The sequence below is a fragment of the Mycetomoellerius zeteki genome, unplaced genomic scaffold (assembly GCF_001594055.1).
Source record: "Mycetomoellerius zeteki isolate Tzet28-1 unplaced genomic scaffold, Tzet1.0 scaffold52, whole genome shotgun sequence".
NCBI lineage: Eukaryota > Metazoa > Arthropoda > Insecta > Hymenoptera > Formicidae > Mycetomoellerius > Mycetomoellerius zeteki.
Genome location: NW_017257523.1, coordinates 762156 through 787547, shown reverse-complemented (window position 1 = coordinate 787547; position 25392 = coordinate 762156). Strand labels below are relative to the sequence as shown.

The following is a 25392-nucleotide window of genomic DNA, read 5'->3' as shown; positions in this document are numbered from 1 at the left end:
CGGGCAGCATCCAAGGGGCAAGGCTCGAGGAGTAAGGCAAAGCCCGAAACTCTACGCTCGAAATCATTCCAAGTTTCCCGTGTAGCATGAAGGGTGTCGGGTGGCGAGGCAAGATCCCGATTACGTTCTACCTTGCTCGGTCGACGAGATTCCTCCGACATTTGTAGCCTCGGGAACGTCTACGCCCTTCTCTCGTAAGCTCGCGATCCCGCTTATGTAAAGACGACGAGGGAGAGAAAGAGCACGAGAGACCGTAAAGAGATATGTTTTCCCGAGGCATGCGGGCATGGCAAAATTCATTCGGATTTCGACCGCTCGTTTTGCCAAGAATTCTCATCAATACGTCTCCCTTGCGAGCGCGAGTCGTTATCAGAAATTGCAAATGCAGCTCTTCCTCGCGGAATAGGCGACCGAAACACCGGTCACCGATATATACGAAACGCGTCGAATTTCGTGGCGAATTTGACAGCTTGCCGTATATGTGCGCACGTGGCCGCGCGTAAGCGCTTGCACGATACTGCACCCTATTCTCCAGATACACAGTTCTCTGTACGGTCGTCCGTGTGTATTCTACTAACCGTTCCTCGAGTGCATTAATTAAATACATTCCTCCCTGGCGGCGTTTCGTGCACGGCATCCTTCGACCGACCGAATGTCCACCACCTTTGATTGTCCGCAGAGTTCCTATTGTGGCGGCCGAAACTGTCTCTCTGTCGCGCGAAATCTCGTGGGTGTCCGTCCGCGTGGCGAGAATTGTTTTGATGAAGCTGCGCCGTCCGAGTTCATTAGCGGCGTTAACAGGTTTCGTACCTTTCGCGATCCTGTTGGAACGTCAGTTCTGTTGCAAGTGACCAGCCGCCAATTTTCGTTAATGTATCAACGCCGCGGTTGCGGACGACACTATTTGCAATCGCAATGGAATCTCCCGTACGCGAGTTCAACACGGGTTACCATTCGCATGCTCCTTCGTGTCTCGTGTTCGCGTGTCTCGCGTTATGTACAAATTATAGGCATTATTTCTCGCGTCGGTCCACGTTTAAGATTTCCCGCCGATCGATACAGCAAGTATAGCGAGGTATCCGCGCGACCAACATGTGATTTCTCGCAACAACATTGCGCTTTCGAGCTCGCTCAAGATGTTATCTCACACCAGCAGAGTCGAAATATTTCACGAGATGAAGATAACTAAAGCGATTTCACGATTCGACAATAAAATAGGCAAATAGCGAGACGTATATAATGAGCTAACAAGGCGCTAGAAGCAATAAAATTATAAATAAGAAACCGGCAGAGACAATCAGATTGTGTCTGAGCTATTTTCGTTGAGACTACATTGCACGTGCGAGAATACGAAGTGTTCGATCGTTGCTCGCTATTGGTTGATTTTTATACCTCAGAGAGGAAAAGAGAGAAGGCAGACAATTGCTCGATACGCTACTGCGTTTTAATAAATGAAAACGCACGAGGAGAGCAAAGCGAACGCGGATCGAGAGGTACCGCCTTTATCTTTATTTCAGGTGAAGTCGTTTCGTGTGCCTTTTCTCTCCTTGCCCTCGGACCAATCCACGAAGAGAGAGTCGCGCACGTATTGCGGCTGCCCTTACTTACAGGACACCGACACCTTTTCACGGTCGTTGGCAGACCTTGCTCTCTTGGGGCGTCGGCGGCGCCGTCGTCGGTTAGGTGCATTATTAAATACGGTCAGACGATGGCAAGCGTTAACCGGGTGTAACGAAGTAGGCAGCGCGCGTGAGACATAGACAGCGAAGCGAGTGGGTGAAGTCACTGAATATTCAGGCGCAACGAGCGTCTGAACACTATATTTCAATGCCGTCTACAGATGTTTGTTCCGCGACTATAAGTTTCTAGTTAGAAACTTCCTTGACAGAGCATAAAACCAATTTATACTTCAACGGGAAGTCCACAAAGAAATAGCTTAGGCTCGCCGCAGCGAAATCACGCTGCTGAAGCTGTCAGGTCGATTCTTTACACATTCTTCGAACTTGCATGATAAGTATTAAGTAATCTGTAAAGATCAACTAATGAGATGTTACATTCTGAGTCAAATCTAGGGAAAAATGAGTAGCTTAAAACCCGAAAATATGTTGTTAGATATCATAAGAAAGTAGTGATAAATAGGTATGTTCCGATGAAAAAATCGATTTTCCCAAACGATATATAATAACGATTTTAAACGGATCTGTTTTGTGATTTTTTTAACTAAAAGAGATTATTTAAACCGATCTCTTTAAAAAATTACTTCTTTTTTTAACAAACAGGACTATTTTGAAGCGTTCTTTTTGTAAACATGTATTTTTAGTGAATCAGTCCGGAGTTACCTAGTGGTAACCCAGTTTTTGAGTTAAATAATAGTAATCCAATCTCTTGAAATAAAAGTAATATTTTGTTATTTTTAACTTCCATATATATTAAAATATATATCCATTTATTTCTGTGGTTAATTTTAAAGTAAACAATGTCCATATTAATTCACGTTTGCATTTAGTAAATAAGACACTAAATTCGAGATAAATTTATATTTTCTAATTGTTTAACTCCATTATTTTAATTAAATTAACCACATACTGAATAGGAGTAGTGGCGACCTATAAAAATGACTAAAAATAACTCAAATTAGGTATAATTTGAGATTATGAATTTAACAACGTAGCATTTGGGAAACAAGATTATCACAAACATTCAAAGCCGAGAATAAAGACTGTAAGTGCGAATAAAGTAATTATCGTGAATCGTTATTGTCCTCTTTTGCGGCAATAAAAATTCGTTAATAGTCGCGTGGGACTGGTCCTCCACATTCCTCCAACGCTTCGGATACGAAGAACTATTAACGTGACATGTAAGTGGCATTTCGTTCTATAGGGCCGTAATTAAAAATTCTTGTGTAGTTTGAAAGTAGATTCATACGGAAGTTTAGCACGCTGGCGGGCCAAAGTTCCGCGCTCGCCTGCGAATCGGTGGCACTGACGGCTACTCGGCGCCATCGAACTAAATGATCATTAATTGCGAACCCCGGGTACATTATGCGAATTACTTGAGCGACAGCTATGTCGCTAATATTAAGTTCCTTAGTAGAAGAATGCCGGTATCTCGCTCAATTATAACTTTCTGTGAAACTTGCTTATTAGTGACATGAAAAATTCAGATCTATCTTTGCCATTTTATGTTGATATATCTGTTATATTTGATAGTCTCAAGATAATTGAACTCCGTAAGAATTTTACTAAAGGCAGAATAGAAATGGAAACTAATAAAGTAGAGTTTAATCTGTCTTCATATTAATCTTATAAAATTTTCATCTGTTCCTGCGTGTTATTATTTCAAAAATTTGAAAACTAATTTCATACTTTTTTAATATAAACTTCTCTATAAATGAAAACTATATTTGTTCACTTACAAGTTTATATATAGGTATTCTCGTTATACGCTAATATTGATAATAATAATAATAACAACATCAACAACAACAATAATAATAATAATAATAACAACAGTAATGATAATTTTTAAGCTTATGCATAAATTATATACAGAGCGTTTGATAATTTATGTTTACATTTTGTTTTATCTGTGATAATGATTTCAAACAATAATTAAAATTATATGATAATGTCTTGATACGATTTAATTTCAATTTGATACATATTCGTAGTTGTGATGGCAATAGCCAAATTCAATCATACAATGCAGCATCACTTCTCCAAGCTCGTTACTGTATCATCATCGTCAGTAACGAGCTCATATCGTCATTACGTTCACTGATTCGCGAGCCGTGATCCGTTGTATTGTTAGATGCGAGATATCCCTGAGAGGGAAATACAGGCAATAAATAATTGCTCAGTGCTGTCTTTGTTATCCGGTTCGTAAGATTCGATACAAACGCTCTTAACTACATTACGAGTAACGTAGAAATCTCGTTAACGATTTCAATTTAATTAAAATGAGCTATAAGTACTGAAAGTACAAATGTAAAATGGAACAATTAGAATCGTCGAATAAAATAATATATTTCTCTAATAAAATTAGCAATTATCGTTACAATTTATTACGATAAATGATAATTATTAAATAAAATATTCATATATTTTAATGCTGTTTATAAGAGTTACCTAGCGATAAAAAATCATTGCATTGTCATGCTTGTGCTCAGCTTTAATAATTGAAACTTATTTGATCTTAACATGTGTCTTTTAGGGGAGACCTATTTTGGCAGGTAAACTATGAGTAAACAACATGACGTCAGTGGAATCCAAGGTTGAGCAGGTGCTAGCAAATGGGAAAGAAGAAGAAAGAAAAGGCACGCGAGGATGCAGGCAGGAGAGAAACCCCCGGGGGTGGCTCGTGCGCGGGCGCGGCTTGCGGGTCAGAGTGCGTCGGGTATATAACCGGGCGGATGCCGTCGTCCCTTAGTCTCGCGCTTTTCGTCGTCGCGGCAACTCGTTCGAGCTCGACGTCGATGTCGTTACCGTGATCTGTGACGTTCCGATGTACGGTGCATACCGATTTACACCTTGTGCCTATTGGCAAGGTGTCCGATATCAGATTATAGGCTTTCGAGAAGTATTTACGTTCATCCCTCCTGAATAAGCAAAGAAACGCGGTAGCTACCACCTTCTATGATATCACCGATCAGTGGAGGAAATTATATTTTTACCCCTGCGATCGCATTCGAGCATCTTTAATGCGAATTGTACGCGCTACCGCGCGATTTAACTAAAAATCAGAGAAGTGCACGAAGTGCAGAGAAGTGAACGAAAGCAATCGAAAAAAAGAATAAGCGGTACTAAAGTGTTGAATTTTTCAAGTATAACATTTCGATATATTCAAACGAAGGCTCGGAGCTATTAAATACCTCTAATTAAAAATCGTCCATAATTTTCTACCTTGCGAAATTTCTCGTTCCTTTGTCCGAAGTCACTCGATCGATTTGGTGCGAATGAACAAGACGAACATTGAGGAAACATTTACTAGCTACTGCTTGAACGTCGAGTACGCCCGACTTTTGTCTCGAGTGACATCTCGTTGAAGGCAAGCAGCGGGAACCATACTGGTGAGATCGTCGAGGCGTCGGAAGTTCGTCTCTAGTTCTCGCATGCCCGGTGGAATCGAAGAAAAAAATCGTCGTGACACTTGTCCAACGATTGAATTCGACGACGCAGGAAGTGAAACCGAAGGAGGACGGGGAACAAGAAGAAGCGACCAAGTGGCAGTGGCGCCAAGGGAAGGAGATAAGAGAGTGGTAGCAAGAGAAGCGGGAGGTCGACGGGAGGTGAAGGCGCTGTCGCGGAGGATTTCAAGCCGTGCCCTCGGCGAGATACGAGCCGTTTGTATAGATCTATATGCACAGTAAAATTGTGGCGACGTAGGAGCCCTGGCTACGAGTATCTGGGTCACACAGCCGTCTTCTCGTTGCATCCTGTTCTCCATAATTCTACAAAATTTTCCGGATGCAGCAAAAAAAAATGGAGACTCATCACTTACCATAGGAGTTCTCGCTCTTGAAGCGCACGAGAACCGCATTGGCATGAGACGATCAAAATAAATTGTTATCTTTCGTCAAGCAATTATCGTTCTGTTTGCCGTGACGTTACGCAAATGTTATGCCAACTGTTAGGGCTCACGAAATATCTAGCGTCGGAAGAAATGCCCAACGCTATGTTCCGTGTCAACGTAATTGAAAATCCGTTTGTAGAGTAGGTAGATAATGGGCATCAAATGAATGACCTGCTCCGGAACGAAGTCGCAATTTATAGAATCATAGCGTTAATGTCACTGACGTCCGAGAGCGGTAAGTGTGCTATAGACATATCGTTTTACTCTGCCGGGAGAATCCGTAATGATCAGCGCGGATTAGTGATTTGCGGCTGAAAAGCGGATCGATCCAATACCCGCTGCTAGCGCGGTAACGAGCTGTTACGTCGTTACGCGGTTACGTAAAAAGGATCTACTTGGATCCCCCACGGGGGCAATTCCCGAGGAAAGTCCACGCGAGGGCTATTATCCGAGTCGTGAGCGGTTTACGCGCGGAACCTACTGCCACCCTTCATCTAGAACACGCTCGAGTCGGGCCGATAAATAATGAACTCCTGCAGTCATTTGTCAAGCTCATCGTGGGACAAACGAATGCTCGTCGAGGTAGCGTCGTCGGCCTAAATGGGAGAGATCAACGCGAGGTACCGGCTAGCACCGCGACATTTCGCGTCGCTTTGCCGCCAACGTTACGCAAGAATCATGTCCCTTTGACTCGACTAGGAACTGAAAAGTCAAACGGTATATACAAGCAATCGGCCTTTACGATTTGTCCGCTTGTAAAGCTATTGATGAAACAAACATCAAAGGTGAAATGCCGATGTTTGTAATTGAAACGGTGCTTAGTAGCTATCCTTAAACGCTGAAAGGACGCAGGTACAGGCTTTCCGAAAGTGAACTCTCACCTGAGCGTTCGCCTTAGAAATGCGAGAGTCAACTGATTCCGATCGCGATCAGTGCAGTTATATTGGGCAGTGCGGTCAATCGCGCAGGAGATAACGGTGCCTGAAAAAACGGCTAGCGACTTCATGATAGTGCTCGCGTTTCGGGCTCGCGGACGAACGAACGTGAGAACTTATCTCGTGCGTGGTACCGAACAGCGCCAAGCGACATGAGACGACGGAACAACGGTTCCACTTGCTTCTGCCAGGCATCGTCGGTCAAGAGAGGTGGCCGTAACGGATGCAACGAGACTGAGGCGAACGAGCCACCGGGATGGTGCATCTACGCGGCGGTCGCGCTTGTTGCGGTTGGCTGTTATCTCAATGCGCTCGACTGCGACTTCGTGCACGACGATATACCGGCGGTGGTGAGGAACAGGGACGTGATCGGCGAGGCATCGTGGAGCAGTGTGCTCAACGACGATTTCTGGGGTACGCCGATGGAGAGCATCAATAGTCATAAGAGCTATCGACCTTTCACCACTTTGACGTTTCGGTGAGTCAATATTTCTCTCACATTTATCGAGTTCTTTATTGAATTTGTCTGAGGATTAAACAGAGGATTGACCTAATTATTTTTGAGTAGAAAGCTTTAAGTCAATAACCGAAAGTATCACGAAAGAGAAATCGAATTATTGTTGAATTTATCCGAAATTATTTATTAATTTTTAATTTGAATGCGTATTTTCAGTAACAGCTATATACTCTCATTCTGTTATTTTACGTTTTGATTTGATCCGTCTTCTCTTTCTTCCTTGCGGCTCGTTTATCAAACTGGTCCTTTAGGACAATCCGTTAAACAGAAAAGTGAATACGATTCGGTGCACGGTCGTATCCGTCCGGATGAAATAAGACGGCAAGAAATTGTCTCGAGAAACGTGTCTGGTTGCCTGACGTTCCAAACACATGGCACAACTACGTAGCTCGCAGCACCGGCATTCTGACCGTTCTTACTGGGACATCTCGGATCTCGTGTATACGTATATATATATTGTATGTGTGTATACATACGTATATATGTGTATGTATATACGTATGTACTTTCACGTACACGTATGTACATGTGTAGATGTAACATAGCCGTACATAGATATATCCCATGCAATCGGAGATGCACCTTATGGTCGTACCACTAAGGATGGATCGGCAAGAACCGTTCTCTGACCACGACGGAAGCGACCGGGCATACGGTAGTGTGTGCGGTAACGTGTCGTGTAGAGCACACCAAACTTCCACCCTCTCTCTTCTCCCTCCTGACCATACCTTCTTCCCACCCGCTCTCTACCCGCCGATTTGATGCATGGATACCAGTTTGCCACTCCACGTGCAATACTGCATATTGGCTGGTATTGGACGATCCATCACGCCGCAAGACACCGGCACATCGCTCATCCACCCTTAACGCTCCAGATGCTGTTGCCAACTTCGACGAGGTGTGCGGGCACGAAACGTGGCGCGCGGGGGGCGGGACGGTCGGGAAAAGGGAGCAGTCGGGCGTAAGGGCGAGGGCATAAACGCCTTCACGTTTCGCGCGTTATCGGAAGTGGAACGCATCCATAATCCCCGGGCGCGGAGACGCCGGCGCCGCGGCGCGCCGCGAACCGCATTCGTCTCGTCGAGAAGACGAGATTTTAACGATCTGTGGATCGCCACTGACGCGCGGGAGCTGCTTTTATATCGCGCGGCGGAGAGGGAGGAGGAAGGTACGATATCCTGGTATCTCTCATTGTTGCCGCCACTCGATTCCAGCGAGGAGGAGAGTGGTTTATGCGCGTGCGAAAAATGCGCCGCTTACGCTGACACGTGGTTGAAAGGATAAGCGAAGATTTATGTGTCAGCCGTTTAAGGCGAGAGTTGTCTACAATATTGGATGGTTGATGTATGGTTACTTTTCGTCATTTGTTTGACGCGAGGGGCGTACACGTGTATGAGAAAATTACGAATCTCTATCTTGTCTAATAATCTATTCCAGCATTTTATTGCGTCTGCAGAGTAGTCGCAAATATAAAAAAAAAAGAAAAAAATCGGATTCGAGTACGCTGGATTTTCTTTGATCGTCGATAATACCAATAATTCTTTCTGTGCTGGCAATCATGCTTTGCATCCGTCGGCACACAGGTGGAAAGCTTTGGACAATTTCGCACGTCTCTTTTCCGAGCACATATATGCTCTATTTTCCATCCTTCCCGCGTGACGCGTCTCTTTTCATCGCCTGTTCTCTTTATTGCCACGAAACTCTGACAGCGCTTACGGTATGCTGCTTTGAGAATTCGAGTTCTCGAATGAAAATGCGCCGGGGCGACCCCAAAAGTCCAGAGTGCATTCGTGGCAGTTGACCCAACGCCTTCCGCACGGACCGCTCCAAAGTTTCCGAGAGATTCCCCGGGTGCTTTCTCCAAGCAGTCATCGTATTCTGCCATGCTAGCATATATATATATATATATGTATATATATATATACTTTTATACATTTTATCTCGTCTATATCATCGTATATGGTGTATACAAGGGCTAGAGCTACGCCCTACAAACTGATAGACGTGGGCAATCTTATACTCAACGTGGCATATCGTTTTGTAGATCTCATCAACGATCGTTTCCCCTTGCGTTTAATTTGCGTGTTTGATCGCTTCGCCGACGTTTTTGACACGACGGGTGCTAATTGAGATGATATCAGCCGCACGCGTCGTATCTTATCGTAAAGGGACATTTGAAAAGCAGTTATTTGCTGATCGCGCGGGTCCACGTATTTGATAGAAAAAATGGGATTTCATGCAAGTTGTATGTATTTCAACTACTTCGTTTCGGCCGGAAATAATTTACGGGTGCGGTCAAGCGTGAGTCTCTACCCCGGCGTCGAATGAATAACGCAGAGAGACCTCGCCGAGCGATTCGTTTCCACGTTTGCGAGAGGGCGAGCTTCACGGGTTGACGACTACGTTAGATTATTACGTCCGCAAATAGACTGCGGAATATGCTCCAGATAGTACGATAAAGGAGAAAGGCTGGATAAAATCAGATGACGCCTTATTACCTCGACTGAGAGAACATACAGGTGTCTAATAATACGCGCTCGCTTATCGAGATTACGTATCAAAATTGATTGCTCGAATGCGGGCCCCGATGTATTTATGAAATGCGATTAGCGCGGACTATGAATGACTATTCGCCTTCGATTAAAATCAAGGAAATTAAGATGGTCTCTGATGTAAAATTGCGGCGTACTTTCTATCGAGTTAAAGTCCGTCCGGTACGCGCGAGAGCGATTATTGAAGCTTTGCAAACATTAAATTTACCTATCCAATTAACGTGGCACACTCGTTCGCGCGATATTATGTTATTTACGTGCAGTTCAATTAAGAGAAATCTCCCTGTCCTCGGTAGAATATTCGCGCTTCCCTATTATTTCTCCGGCGGATTTATCAACGCATCCGGTGTACACCTTGATAATACACCCATTACACACTCACTCACACGCTTCCGCTCGTTCTGATGCCTTTGTACCTATACAATAACGATCGATATAATCGCGTTCACCACAAGTTGGAACTTATACCGTTTCCCCTGGAGATTCTTCTTTGTCTCGTCACTCATGGCCAGGAGTATTGCGCGCTTTGCGGTGAACTCGTGGCCAAAAACCGTGACGTTGAATATCCACTGATTTTTTCGTGATAGCCGACGGCAACAAACCGTCATCTGAATTTGATCACCTCCGTTTGGTTTGTCTGCGTTGAAACACGATCCACAAATTCTACTATCTCTGCTAAAAGTATCTTTTTTATATCAGATTTTTTGTATCCTTTTATTTATTCCTAGATATTATCTAAATAGAGTCAACCGAAAGAGAGAAAGAGAGGCTATATTGCGAATAATGTTGACTAATTGGTCCATTTAAGAAGAAGTTGAAGTGATCAAATTATCAAGATATTACAGTTCTATAAAAATCTCCGAATAATTATCTGAATGGAATCAGAAATTCTTTTACAGGTTTGAAGTAGAAGTAGCAAAATTAGGAGGTGGTGCAGTGAACTTTATACTAAAATCGAAAAAAAGTTGAAAACTTACTTATTTTTCAACTTGTGTGTGTGTGTGTGTGTGTGTGTGTGGAATTGTCATCTGACGTAGACGTGTTTCCTCAATATAAAAGTTTTATAGCTCGTATGGAAAAACGACAGTGCACCACTCGTCGAATTACCTGAACAAACAATACTGAGTTCATGAAACTGAAGATTAAAAGCTAAAAAAAAAAGCTTTATATTGATTTGCAAATTACGTGTATACGCATGTTTAGCGAAGACTCGGAATAGTAAACAAAGCAGTAATTGTGTCTAGCAGTAAGTGCTCTTGCAAGAGCACCAGTAAGTGGATCTTGCAAGAGATGGCGTTGTAATATGTTAGATAAGGACAGATGTATGTGTTTGAGTGAAATAGAACGATAATGTAAGAAATGAATTAAAGATGTCGCTATTATCATCATTTTTAGTTTGAAGTTAAAAAAAGTCTGTACTATCAACATCGATCAAGTTCAGCCGTCACTCCAGCATCGCTTTAAAACTTCCTCATAAACGATGTCTTTTACATTGACTCATTCATACGCTTGTTAGCATTTTACTGGCATTAAATCACGATCAGCGACTAAGTTAGGTGTTAGGCGTTAGCTGGTGATTTATGAGTCGGCCGACAGTGGCAATGGGCCACGTTTTGCGGCCGTCTCCTGTAAGGGAATAATTATTATTAAATTACTTGACCAGGACGCAACGTGGTGGAATTTCGTTCCGCGGCGCTACTGACACGCATGAATGATTGCGCTGCTAGCTCTAATTTAGACGTGTGATATAACTTTGCGTTGCGCAGCACGTACGCCTCGTATTCGATTACGCCACGATCTGTCGACTATGATATTTCATTTAGTCTTGCGATTAACTCATTATCGAGATAGATATTGGAATTTCATGTTATCATTATCAATATTTGCTTTATCAATAACAATTCAACAAAGTGGCGGCACATGCTTTTCGATACATATAGAGATACATATTTTCTATTGAAACAAAAACGTGTTTTAAAATTGTAAAGTCATTGAAATAATGTGACCATTTAAATAATACATGTCGTTATCTTCATGCTAAAAGCATAAACATGTAAGTTTTTAAATGAAATTATTGAATTGCATTTTATTTAAATACTAAAAATATAAATTTGTATAAAAGAGTATTGTCTATGGATTGACAAAATTTTGCAAAAAGTTCAAATATTATGGAAAATGCTTTATTCAGTTTGAACTAGATAGTGCTTAAAAATATTGCGGTATAAATTTATAATGTATATCAGTTTTGTAAAAATAAGTGCAAACTTGGATATGTATTATAAATTCATACTGAAATAAGTACACATTATTAAGTTGTAAGATATAGCACAGATCGAATAAGGCATTTTCCTTACAAAGGAACCCAGTAGTCATTGCGCAAATAATATACCGATATAACATAAATCTCTTTATTATAAAACGCGTTTACATGTTTCGGCTTATTTTAGAGACAAATCACCTTAATATGTACAATAAGTGGAGCTCATCATGATAAGATAGTTATTAAGCACACATTGTACACATTAGGGTGATTTGTCTCTGAAGAGGGCACAAAAATGAGCCGAAACATGTAAACGCGTTTTTTAATAAAGAGGTTTGTGTTATATCGGTATATTATTTGCGCAACGACTACCGCGCCTGATTCCTATTGCCCTGTTTTCTCCAAATTTCTTTTAATTTAACTACATACATACTCGTATATATATTACTAACGTTTTTATTCCATTCTATATTTAATATATGAACGATGGAAAAGAATCATGTAGATATCAATGTGTGTACGCTAACATGCGGCTTGATACACGCGATGATACGCTTTGTATTTCGGCACAAGTTCAAGGAGGAAATATCTCATCTGAGTGCACTTCAAAAGTGGGCATTTCCACATTGAAGTATCGCGACTCGCGTTTTCCTCTGGTGTTCTTCGTTTATGACGAGTAGAAGTTCTTCCCGTTTTATTTGAGTTGTTCAGGCAGGACAGTTTCATGAGCGAACTCTTCAGACCAAGTGCATTCAGGCTGTACTTGCATCGTCGACGTGAGGGAGGGACATTCTAGTTTCAAACGCGACAAGAATATGCTATCTATGAATGTTCTTTCAATCCGATCATGGCGGGGAACCCAGCGCGCATTTGTCTTCTCCAAGATGTACCACTTTCGTTTTATTGGATCGGCGAACTTTAAGTTGTTACAGGCTACGTTACATAGGTATAAGAAAAAGATGAGATTTTGTAAATCCGAAAAGAAGAAAGGAGATCTACCATTGCGTTTTCAACTCCACCAACGTAATAGTATATTCTTCTACTGTAAATCACATTATCAAGTAATTCAGATTCGTATCGCTTATTTGTTACGACATAATTTCAAAATTTGTCATTTTTTTTAGTTGTTTGTAAAAAAACGAACGAAAATATAAAGAAAAAGAAAAAAAACATTTTAAAAGGTATGTACTTTTATTCCCCTATAATTATTGCATCAAAATTGTATTACAAGTTTTAATGGTTTAAAACACTTCAAATCATTTTCCAGGAAAATGCATTTTTAAAATTATATTGTTGTTGTAGCAAATGAGTGATATATGATATTTTTGTTGAATACATTGTGGAATATTTATACCGTAAAAAATTTTGCAAGTCGAAAGAGCTCGTTAAAAACCATTTTCATTTTTCATCGTTTCCGTGAAAAGGCTTTTAATAATATGGATATATTATCTATTCCGACGTCTTGACGTTCTGTATAACGCGCTCATTTGGCCGTGAAGCTCATTTCCGACGTAGTGAAGATTATAATATTTCCCTTCGATTAATCGTACAATCAAATGGACGCGCGCCATTAAATTTTCGTCATTTGATAAAGTGTGGCCCCGTGATCGAGAAACGGCGGATTAATCAGGTGCAAGGTACAGGTGGTAGAAAAGATAATTCGCTTCCGCATGGACGCGTCATTGGGTTCTCGTGGCACGTTGGCTGCCCCTATATCACTGCACTTCGTGCTGCGCAGTGATTCATCTAGAGCATTTCGTGACTTGTACCAGAAGCGTGCCGTGAGCAAGCGCTGTAAACTCGTCCACTCGATGCACGTATATTAAAGAACACTTTTCCCGATGCGCGCGCCTGAGTATGCAGAGGAGAGGGTGGTACTTCGTGGTTTGAACACTTTATTGCGCTATATAGACACGCATAATTTTCATTGACCCCGATAGACCCCGTGAAAACGAATGCCCCAGCTTGAGAGAATTAATTAGTGGTTCGTTGCCTCATGGTTTCCTCGCCGAAATTCTCATTATTAGCGTTGAATTATTACGCGCTAATCATGCTTCCTTTACTAATTAAGTGGAAACACAATACGATTATCGAGCGAAGTTGCTTAGAAATATGGATTTGAAATATGAACTATGAGTTTCAAACTCTAAAACTCGTATTCGTATATTGGCAAACTGCTTTTTTACAGAATAGAAATACGAACGATTTTTGTATGTAAATTGTAAACTTCGCTGTTAATGATGGACTATTAGGAATTTGTTTAACAAATGGATGCGTTAAAAAATTATCTAAAAATATATTTTGCATAAAATATTTATTTATGTAAATTATAATATAAAAAATATCAACTAAATGAAAATAGTGGTAGCTAATTACATGACTTCGAAATAGCTCTTTCAAACTGCGCCAGCTTTAAATGTGCGTGTACACACATAGTCTGACTGAGTTATGGAATAGGGTGCTTTGCAGCCTCCTTCGCTAGATAGTTAATTACTTAATTACGTCGTCGTAATTAGTTCACAGTTCCAAAGTCGAGCGTGCCATAGTTACCTGTTTGACGTATCACTACAACAATAAATCGCTTCCTTATACATATGAAAAGACGAGGAAGATATGTGAGTGTGTTATAAAGTTTCATAAATGTCATTATTTACTTGTTTATAAATAAAATCGTTACGTGTCAATTTAAATTTTTATGTGATACATTACCATTTTAAATTATAAAAATTTGACTAGTAATTATTTATTATATAAAATATGAAAAGCTTGAAATATCGCATTTATAGATAAAAAATTATATACCTATTAATAGATATGCTGCAAAAGATTTAATTTACGGCACATATAATCAACTTTCTTATTCACAATGGACAAGGCCAAATAGCTTTACTCGCTCGAGTCAATTCAATTTCAAGCAACACCCTGAGGCCTTCAACTTCCTAAGTTTCAATGCAAAGAGTTCAATTACTTGCTTTTGTATGGCACAAGGATGTCATCTAACAAGAGAGAGAAGGACCTAGATAAGCTATGACACCATTTCTCTAAACGATTTCCCAGAGCTTGTACATCCATGCATGGTGCCAAAAAGAATGACGAAAATTTTAAAGTAAATTCAAACGATGCAGCAAATTGTTCGAAATTGGCAGTTTGAAAAATAATGAAAAAAAAATTAAATTTTATGAACATCTGAATATACGTCATATTTTCATTGAGTAAAAAAATAATTATATTTGTTCGTTTACATATTTTTTTATCAGTAAAGTAATTAATTGTTCAAGTAATGATTATTTGAAGGGTATAAATTAATTTTCCTTTAGTGTTACATAATGTTTATCGAAGTGTAATATTATAATTAGAGATCCTCAAAGACACGCACGCACATACTACTACGCACGTACATTGTATTTTCATCTCTTACTCTTACATTTGTGTGCATTACTTTAAAAAGTACAATGCGAAGTATGTCTGAACGTATGAAAGCAGGATTTTTTGCATCGTATTTCATAGGAAATTCGAGCTTTCGCTTGGAAGTCTCATCATATGCAAAAGTGTCAGACCATTTCTTTATTTGCATTCTCTTTCCTTTATCTCGATGGCAAAAAGTTTGCGTCTGTAATATCCATATTATAACATCGAGAATGTTAAAAGTATTGAATACAGATTTAAAGTAATTAATATTTCCATGATAATATTAGATTAACTCTCGTTAAATGCCATTAAAGCATTGAATAATTAAATTAGGTATATTATTGACATTAAAACAATGAGGATTATTCTCTGTATACGAGAATTATTTCTATTAAAACTTATATATGTCGTTATAATAATATATATTGACGAGTTCTCTGTTTATACAATAATTTTTACGATAATTAAATCTGGTTTCTAAACTTCAGCTTCAATAGAATACTTTTTTTTCGTTCATTATGTTTTAAAAAATGGCGGTATTTTCCAGTATATATATATATAACTATAAAAATACGACTCATTATAATCCCAGGTGCATATAACGATTGTATATCAGCTAACCTCTCACATTTCTCATTTTTCATATTGAATTTTCGCAGAGAATTGCTCAACGTCAGTCGTTATCTGTAACGATGTCCGCTGACGCATATAATTTACATTGCAGACAAAGTTTCAATGGTAACATCATTAAATTGTATTAATATTAACATTAATCAGTCGTATTATTATTTATATAGTTCATATGAGACTGTTGTAAATATCTGTGAGAATTTACAATTCTCGATGCGACGAGTATTGAATTTTTCACTTTCTCACTCCTTCTCTGATGTACTTCTACTTTTGCATATAAAATTGAAAACCGAGATAACTTTCGGTACAATGGAACAGCACTCGAAAGGACCAGTAACGCAGCGACCACGAGAAAAAGCAGACAATAGATAGGAGAATATAGTGGACGCACAAGCAATAGTGTATGACGTGATTCACAAGGCGAGAAAGATTTGTGGGAAAGAATCGCCGAGAATTCGTGTGAAATTTATACCCACGTCGCAGTGTCACAAAAAATGACATAATGCAACAATAATCTTTTTGTACCGCGGCTGATCTACGCAAGACACGTCGTAATAGATCGTACTCGCTCTTGTTTCCGGCAGTCCAGGTCGTTTCAGGGAAATTGGATTTAACGCGTGCCCTACGGCTAGTCCTCTCTTATCCGGTGTTTGTCTTTCTTTTTTCTTTCCTTCCGCAAACGTGAGCGCCAGCGACGTCTCGTGATATTACTTGTATGTCGTGGTAAAGCCCAGGAGAAGTGGAATGTCATTAATCTCTGACAATCGTAAACCGAGTAACGTAAAATATACGGCCTCTTGTCGTTGTAATCCTGATGGTCGCGCGTCGCGTCGGTTCAACTTCCGCTCGGTGTTACCGTTCCCGTGAACCGTGCAATATTATTAATATCGAGCCGCTCGGGATGAGCTTCATTAAGTATTACAATATAGTAATGGCCCATCTTCTGTTATTACATTGCATTTTCTAGCATTATCCCCCGTCTCTTTCTCTGCCTCTCGCGTTGACTGTCGTCGCACGCGTGGCTGGATAACGGGGCTGTTATTAAACAGACAGCATCACTGGGCACCGGAATCTGCTCTCTTAGGGTTGGAAATACGATGTTTATAATAAGCGGGCGTAATTATGAACCATGGCAAGAAAGACATCAAGGAGATTACAGGCCTGTATCTTTGTCTGAAGCTTTATTTTATCCTCCTTCTAAAATTTCGCAAATAATAATTCTTAAGCGTTGAGAATAAACTTCACATTGCCATGCAAGAAGGAAATAATATATTTTCCTTTGTGAAATCATGATGAATTGTCGTTACATTTTGTATATAAATGATTGAGTATCCTCTATATACGTAGTCTTTTAAATGTACAACTATAAATTAAATCATCGATCTTTGCTACTTACTTTTTCCATCTGTATATAATCCGCTTGCGATATAATAGCAAACAACTCGTAAATAAATGTTAATTTCTTTCAATGATAAATCGCGTAAAATGTGGATGGTGATAACGAATAATTCATCCATTATTCGTTCAATCATGTGATGCAAACTCGAATTATGCGCCATAAAACCCCACGGGAATTCGACGTTTTTCATACCTGACTATGAATACTAGGATAATCGTATATTGAATGAATTATGTTCTTTGATGAATTTATCAACGCATTTGCTTCACTGACATTTTAACGTCAGTAGAAATACGGATAGTGAGGAAGATAATTTATTCGGATAGAATCGGTGCAATAAGAGACGCTTCGGAATAGAAGTGAGCATTCTAATAGGGTATGCTCCCCAGGGAATGGCTTATTGGCTGTTGATGTTTACCATCGACCACTCCATAGTTCCATACACTTAGGGTAGAACTTTGCCTCTCTTTTTACCACAAAGAAATCGCCAAAAAGCAACTTTCTTATTGTTAGTGATTTTTCCGACCCGCAAACATCGTTTTATCCCTCGAGAAAGATATGGCTACGGTAGAGAGATGACTATCGGAATCGAGAATCTTCCGTTATGGAGATCATTGAAATGTAACGAATTCGCAATGTGTCTAGTCACCGTGTCCATCAACAAGTGCGCACTAGCTTTCTCATCAACGCTTTCCATTACACCGAAATTGTAATAGATTGACATTTGATTTTCTCATTCATCTCTGGGATTATGTGACACTTTTACATGATATTACCTATTTGTCTCATAAATTAACAAAAATTTCTTCACTATATGAGTTGAAAAAAATATGTTTTTCTGCAAAAGTAAGAAATTCCTTCTTCCTAGCAATCTTTAGATTAAATATGTAATATAATTTTATAATTATAAGTGGAAAAATTAAATAAGAATATATATAAAAATCAAATAAAAGCAGGAATTCTATTTTTGGTCGAAGCCGTTCTTGGTATTTAATAACAAACATAGATTTATAAATGTATTTTTTAGATCTATAAACAAACACGTACGCTGATTTAATTTGTCGGACTTGAAACACAATCAAAAACTGAAGCTGAAAATAACATGATAAGTTACGTGAATTGTTATTTTAATAATGATGCTCATAAACATCTTAAAACACTGCAATGAACTAATTTTATAAGAACCACGAAAACATTCTTCATCAACTTTTTATGCTCTTATAATCGTTCATTTATCATTCATTTATTGTTTTATAATGTATATATCAAGAAGAGTCTTATACATTACTTATGTAAAAGAGTTATTACAGGTATTATAAGATAATATATAATATATAATATATATATATATATATATACCTCTTCTGTAATTTTAACATAATATAAAGCAATGTAAATTTTTTTCTAAAGCTGTGTATAGAGTGCAGTACGTACATATACCGTTTTCGCTTTCTTACTAACCGGAATAGATATGTTTAAAGTATCGGGAGGCTGCTTGGTTCTCGATGAGAATAGGGATAGAGTTGGGGCAGCAATTTACGTTTAACCAGCGCCGGGGCGTAATCTGTTTAAACTCCCAGAACAATGTACGAAGGGCAAAACGTTATCTACGGAGCTTAGCGAGGCTCAACACTCGCAAACAGTAAAACACGAGTGGACAGGAGGTTGGTGACGACGACGGCGTTGCCGGCATCGTAGCTTACATCTCGCCTATCCGGTTATTCCGATTGTTCCGTTATCACGTGAAATTCGAGTAGGAAATTGTTTGAACAGCGTAGTCACTAGTTTTTAGATAGATCTAGGATTAAAGCCAAACATCATTATACCATATATAGCCGAGGATATTTAGTAGAAATCGTATCGAAAGAAAGTTCAGATGTTTTATTCTATGAAACAAGACGTTACTACAGAGATATCGTTGTTTGATCGTATTTATTAACATAATAATAAAAGTGTAAAGTGTAATATGAATTATACGTATAATATTTTTCTATAATATGCCAAAACGAAATAAGTCTTAATATGTTTCACTAGACGTTTTAAACTAAAAAAAATACTGTCTCTTTTATAAATATATGTGTATATTACAGTTATATCAATAATTGAAACATTTATCAATAGACAAATTGATGAGAGATTACAAAATTCGACTTAAGGATAAGTGATTACGAAGATTGTAAATTAGATTGTAAAATAGATTGTAAATGCGAAACTAAATAATCTGGATTTCGTGGCATTGAAGTACCATGGTGGTTAGAGGGTGAAATCGATGTGGTCAGTTGAATTAAGTCTGATTCGATTCTGGCGTAGCCACATGCCAAGATCCATTTTCTTCGCGAGAATCGACCGTTCGCGAATTGGGCCAATATCGTGGGCGACTACTCTGCTGGTAAGAAATGGAAAAGGGTCAGGAGTGTCATCGAGCGTCCCTCTTTAGAATTCTGATTTCCTGAATTGATAGTGAAATGATATAAGCGCGGTGAAATTCAATCTTATCCAAGTTTCCCGTTGCGACTCGCTCGCATGAGGAAATCAGTATTTAGGTCAATTTAAATCAGGATGTTGACGCTTATTGAGGTCTCTGATCGTTTTAGATCATGTGGCAACTTATTGCATAGCAAACTCTGTTAATCTGTGCATTCAATCTGAAATAATTAAATTTCAGATGTATATCATGATTCTATTTTTCGCGAAAAAAGTCTCTCAACGGTTATTTAAACTCGTAACGCGATATGCACATAATAAGAATCGAAATGTTACGTTGTCTCTATTTCAGATAATTACAGTAATTATATTGTGCAATTAACTTTACTAAGTTCAAATCATAAGATCAAATTTCAATTTGTTGTTACCGTAGAAATCTGGAATCGATCCAATCAACTAATACCAAATATATCGTGCATGGCCTGGCGTGCTTACTATCTCTCAACACGCCACCATATCATTGCGCGTTGCAGATCTTGTACACATATATACACACACATACACATCAACCCACACGCACACATGGACACTGTGCCAATACCTAATCCAAACCGGTAATTGTTTTTGTACCCTCTGTGTCAGGCAATTATCGGCTGATCCAGAGAAGCACGCGTAATCAATTATCTTACACCGTTTCACAGTAGCAACCCATCAAACATGTCGTATGTGTATACGATCGTTACATACATCCCACGTAACATTTTACATTTTGCATAGTAAAAAATTTTCGATAATACTGAATAATTTGAAAAACTTTATATAATGGCACGCGCAAATGAACATCTTTTATCATGGCGTTTCAATATTTGAAATTTAAAGTAACGCGCGTCGCGGAAGATGAAGATGGCAAATGAATATCTTAAATGTTTAATGCGTTTCGCGCAGCTTCCGCCAAAGGTGGCGACGATGCAATATTTCGTCGCACAATAACATCGTATTTACGTAAGCAAATTCCTAGACTCTCATCGAGAGAGCTTTCGAAGAAGAATTTGCATTCATTTGGAAGTAGCTTATATACCAGTTGCTGGAAGGCCCGTTCCTTTTTCATGCAAATTCGAAGGACTCCGTCATCCCAGAGGGGATTTCGAACTCTCCGCATTACAAAGTAGCAGTTAACTTCCCTTTCCATACCCGTGTAACTTCTCGCCGCAACTTTAGAAATGTTAAAAATATGGACATCGCCGACGCAGTCTTTCGTTACTTTTCAGGAGCTTTGTCGCAACCGCCGGAGATTTAACGCGTCAACATAGTTTACAAAGCGAAAGTATGTTCTTGCCGATAGTCACGTCATTATAATTAAATTCGAGTTGTGCAGAATTCCGAGCAGAAACAGGACAATTAACGATGTCGTGTCGCACGTGCGACGCTGGCCGAAAACACGCGTTGCGCTGGTGTACCTTATTTCTGCATCGATCCTACGTTCCTTTGATCATCCTGCTGCATTCTCCTTCAATGGATCCTCCCCCTAAAATTTATGGATGCCAGGCTCACTAATCAATGCCAGTAAAAGTACGGCGGAATTGGAATGCCGTGGAGCCGAAGCGCAATCGAGTACAGCGGAATTCGCGCGCTCTCCGGGCAGTGTACGGCTATCCGCGAATCACAATGAAACCGGCAATGACGTATGACATCGTTTCCGGGTGGTCGTAGGGGGAGGCGGAGAATGAAAAGCACGCGGCGGCGATATCTGAAACGTGTTTCGCATGTATGCGAGAATAACGATCCGCCCTCGGCTCCGATCCGCGGCCGCTGCCTCGATAATTGGATGCGCGTAATTGGCCGAAATGGAGGGAAAACGGTATCCGCTAGTTATCTGCTGTTACGTTTCGACTATGACGTAACACCGATATGGTCTACGATTGTTAGATAGTTGTATCTAATGATCTAACATGCATCCTGCCGTATTCTCGAAAAAAAAAGATATGAAAATACTATAGTACACGTCACGTATATTACAGATTTCCTTAGTATTTTTGTATGTGTGATATTTTTGTGAATAAGACCCTTGAATTTTCATTTTTACCAATTTTTTTTTGCCTTTACACATATTCTGATCTTTTACTATAAAGTAGACCGAGGCGAATCGGATCATATTTCAAACGAGCTGTCTTTGAAATAAAAGGATAATAAAATTAAAATCAAATATCGACTAACTGTCTCAAAATTTATATTGATTCGATTTGCCCTGTAATCCAATTCGTCTCGATCTATCCTATACAATATGGATTCGTGCCTGGATTACTTTTCGTCACTTTTATACGTATACGAAAAGTATTAAATGATTTTTACATGTAACATCCTTAGAAAGTAATTTGCAAAGTCGTGTCTTAAAAAAAGGAAAGGATAAAGACTATTATTTAGCTAGGTGCTCCTAGTATTTCAAAAACAAGAAATGCGAAAGATATTTGTATGACCCATCGTTTAAAGTATCAAATTAACGTCTTAATGACGTTTTATTAAAGATGTTATTAAGATGTCATCTTGCTACTTGGGGTGTAAATTTTTTGGATGTAATCTCTCTATTTAAATGGACCTTAATATCACTGATTAGAATATAATCAGAGTTCTAATGTCTTCAGCGATACAATTAATTTATTAAATTGCGGAAGTACATAATGGGTCGCCTTGAATCGATTTATATATATTCTTCGAGAAGAAACGGACGCGATCACAATATATATGTAAGTCGTTGCGTACTTTTTGCGACCGTGTATTTATGTATATAGGAGGATTTAGACTACCGAACTTCGTAGATTATGCTAACGAGCTTCTGTTCTGATGTCCATGGCATCTTAACGAGCCCGGCTGCATTATAAGTTCCACAGGAAAGTTCGGACTTCGTTTAGAACCGAGACCATTTTGCTCGAAACGTCACACTTACCGCTGTTCCTGTCGTCGCGCCATTAAGAGACATTATTCTGACGTTATCGTGCCACCCACTGGCATGGGTATCGTTATATCTGCGTCTCAAAACTTTTCCGCCATTAAACAGATCGATTCGGACTTGGACAAAGTAAAGATCCTTATCGTGCCGCATAACATGCCATTCAGTCCGGTTGGAAGCTCGAAGACACTGGAACACGGCAATATGCTCCGATCAGTGAACACAGCCAGAAACGGAGGCGAGATTCTCATATACGGATATTGCTCGATAAAATCGGGACGAAGAGACTTCAGGTACAAACTCTAGACGATTCTCTTGCTATCTAGCTATCTCTTTAAGTTTTTCTCACTTTTGTGAAACGTGCGATTTCCTAGTTCCCTTTACTTAGAATCGCGACAAAGAGACTTTTACTGTTCGTCGTCGTTTACAAGCAGACAAATTATCTCAACGAGATATTCAAGTCTTTGTACAGTATTCACTGGTTTATGATTACACATCTGGCACTTTGTTGTATCTTATACCATCCGTGTAATGAACGAAGTTACATAAGCTGCGCTATGCGGGCGTGAAAGGTTTTCCGCCTCGCCGCTAGTAAACCGGCGTTTGCTGTGCACTTTTCAAAGTAAACTTTTCGCGGCGTCAACAGCTGTCGAGAAGTCCCAGTGCGAAGTAATGAATTTCGCGAAGACAGCCTGACTTCGGCTCTTAAAGCGAGCGAGGGTCGGCAATAAATCTCACAGGGCTGCCCGGCATGCATCCAACAAATCTCGGCGGCGCGGCACGGCAAGATTTTCCCTGCCGGCAATTCGAAAAGTGGAGTCGCGAAAAAAAACTCTCACACTCTCTTTCTCTTCGCGGGCACTCTTAAAACTCCGCACTCAATAAACTCGGATCGCACGGACGCAATTCTCTTTTCGTTTCGCTGACCGCACTCCCGAAACCTACCCTTTTTTTGGATTTTCAGTGGAGATGTGCTCTGCTAGAAAATAATTTTACAACGTTAGAGGACTGTATCGTCGATATTGCGTCGACAATGAATTCTTTCGATGCAACAATTTTGGCCCCGCATAGCTGGTGCATTTTTGGAAAGTTTTAGAAAATTCCTGCGCGCTGCATCGGTACATGCCATCTATACGCTTCGGTTATACGTCATGAATTTGATTAATAAATGAAAATTACGCGCTTAAATGTACATGCGTACATATGTATATTATGATCGAATTATAACTGTTATATTAACATATTAATAATTTTTAATTTTAATATATCCCTTTAAAACCGATGGGAAAATACGTATAACTTGGATTTATCCTTTTTGATGTATACATAATGGCTATGCTTTTAAAACAAAGCTTTGAAACAGATAAACACTGCATTATTACGTAACTGCCGTAACAAACGGTAATAACAAGCACTTGGCTGTCATGTTAAATGATTAACGCTAAAGAGCAATTATTAGTAAAAAATATAATATCAAAAATATAATAACGAAAGAAGTATCGTATATTTATTTGAGATCCAATTTCAACAAACGTGTTAAAATCGATTTCTCTATCTCGACAAATAATATTCGGATTTAATTTATATTTTGGTTTTATTTACGAGGATATCAACAGCGTACGCATGTGTGTGCGTACATGTGTGGGCGTGTTAAACACGTACTACAGCAATTTCTATTCGACTCAAGGAATGATCATTTTTTTCGCCCACCAGCCGCACCAGCTGCACGAGATCGCTATTTTTCACGGCTGAAGATTTTCAGCACCGCACCCGCGTACCGCGCACTCTTATCCGGTTTTATGATGAAGAAGCCTTGGCAGAGCTCGTATCGCGTTCTCATTAGAGGACATCCCACACGTATCCAGGCACGTGTTTATCGCTTCTTGCATGTCCGTGTTTATTGGCTGTAGAGCTATTAATCCTCCGGAGCTGACGTTGAGTTTATTGAATTATTTAATTATAAATCTTTTTGTCAAACAAAATTTAATTTTCTTTATGTTACATCTGCAAATTTAGATTATTCTTATTAAAATATACTTAATCTCTAAATTCTTTGGAGTGAAATCTTACTCTAAAGAGCGAAAATTGAGCCAGTCCTAAACAGGAGTAGCTCATTTTCCAATTTTTAAGAGTGAGATTTTACTCTTCACAGAGCTTTCTAAAAGTTTTAAAAAGTTTTCTGTTTGATATTTCTTCTATAAGAAGAAACATAATTATAAAATAATTTCTAATATCATGTGGATAATTATCGGTATGCGCAGTATTAGAACATTAGGTCTCTTCTTTATAATAATAATTTTTACAATTTTTTAACTGTTGTAAAATACACGTGGATCGCTACCCACGCGACGTAGTGATCAAGTCACTTAAAATCGGCGTAGCTCTGAATATGTTAATTAATTAATATAAATTGAATGATCTTACACGGCTCCAGCGTCAGTAACTATATTACAGATTTTGGCATCAGTTTCGGGAGATTAAATTTTCGACCAACATCGAAGGTTAATCTAATTTCCCTCTTTCTTTGATATATTTCGTTGTCTATGTGAATGAATCTGTCTTGAACTTTTGTTCTAACTTGATAGATACATGAGATTCACAAGATATAGAAATCATAAAATAGATATTTTGGAGTTAATGAGTACTTGCTCGTCGTCGAAATGGCGGGATGATTATACTATACGAGATTGAGGTTGGAAAGCATAATCACAGCGGAGACGGCTGCAAGGATAGGCGTGTGGCGACGTAGCAA

General features: G+C 39.2%; 1 protein-coding gene across 1 annotated transcript in view; it reads left to right on the top strand.

The window, feature by feature from the left end:
* Positions 1-6577: 6577 nt before the first annotated feature.
* LOC108727748 (transmembrane and TPR repeat-containing protein 1) overlaps positions 6578-25392 on the top strand; it is a 141542-nt gene continuing 122727 nt past the window's right edge. Inside the window, exon 1 of the mRNA XM_018455977.1 lies at positions 6578-6984. Coding sequence (XP_018311479.1) covers positions 6659-6984 — 326 coding nt within the window. The 5' untranslated portion in view covers positions 6578-6658. The remainder of the gene's footprint in view (positions 6985-25392) is intronic.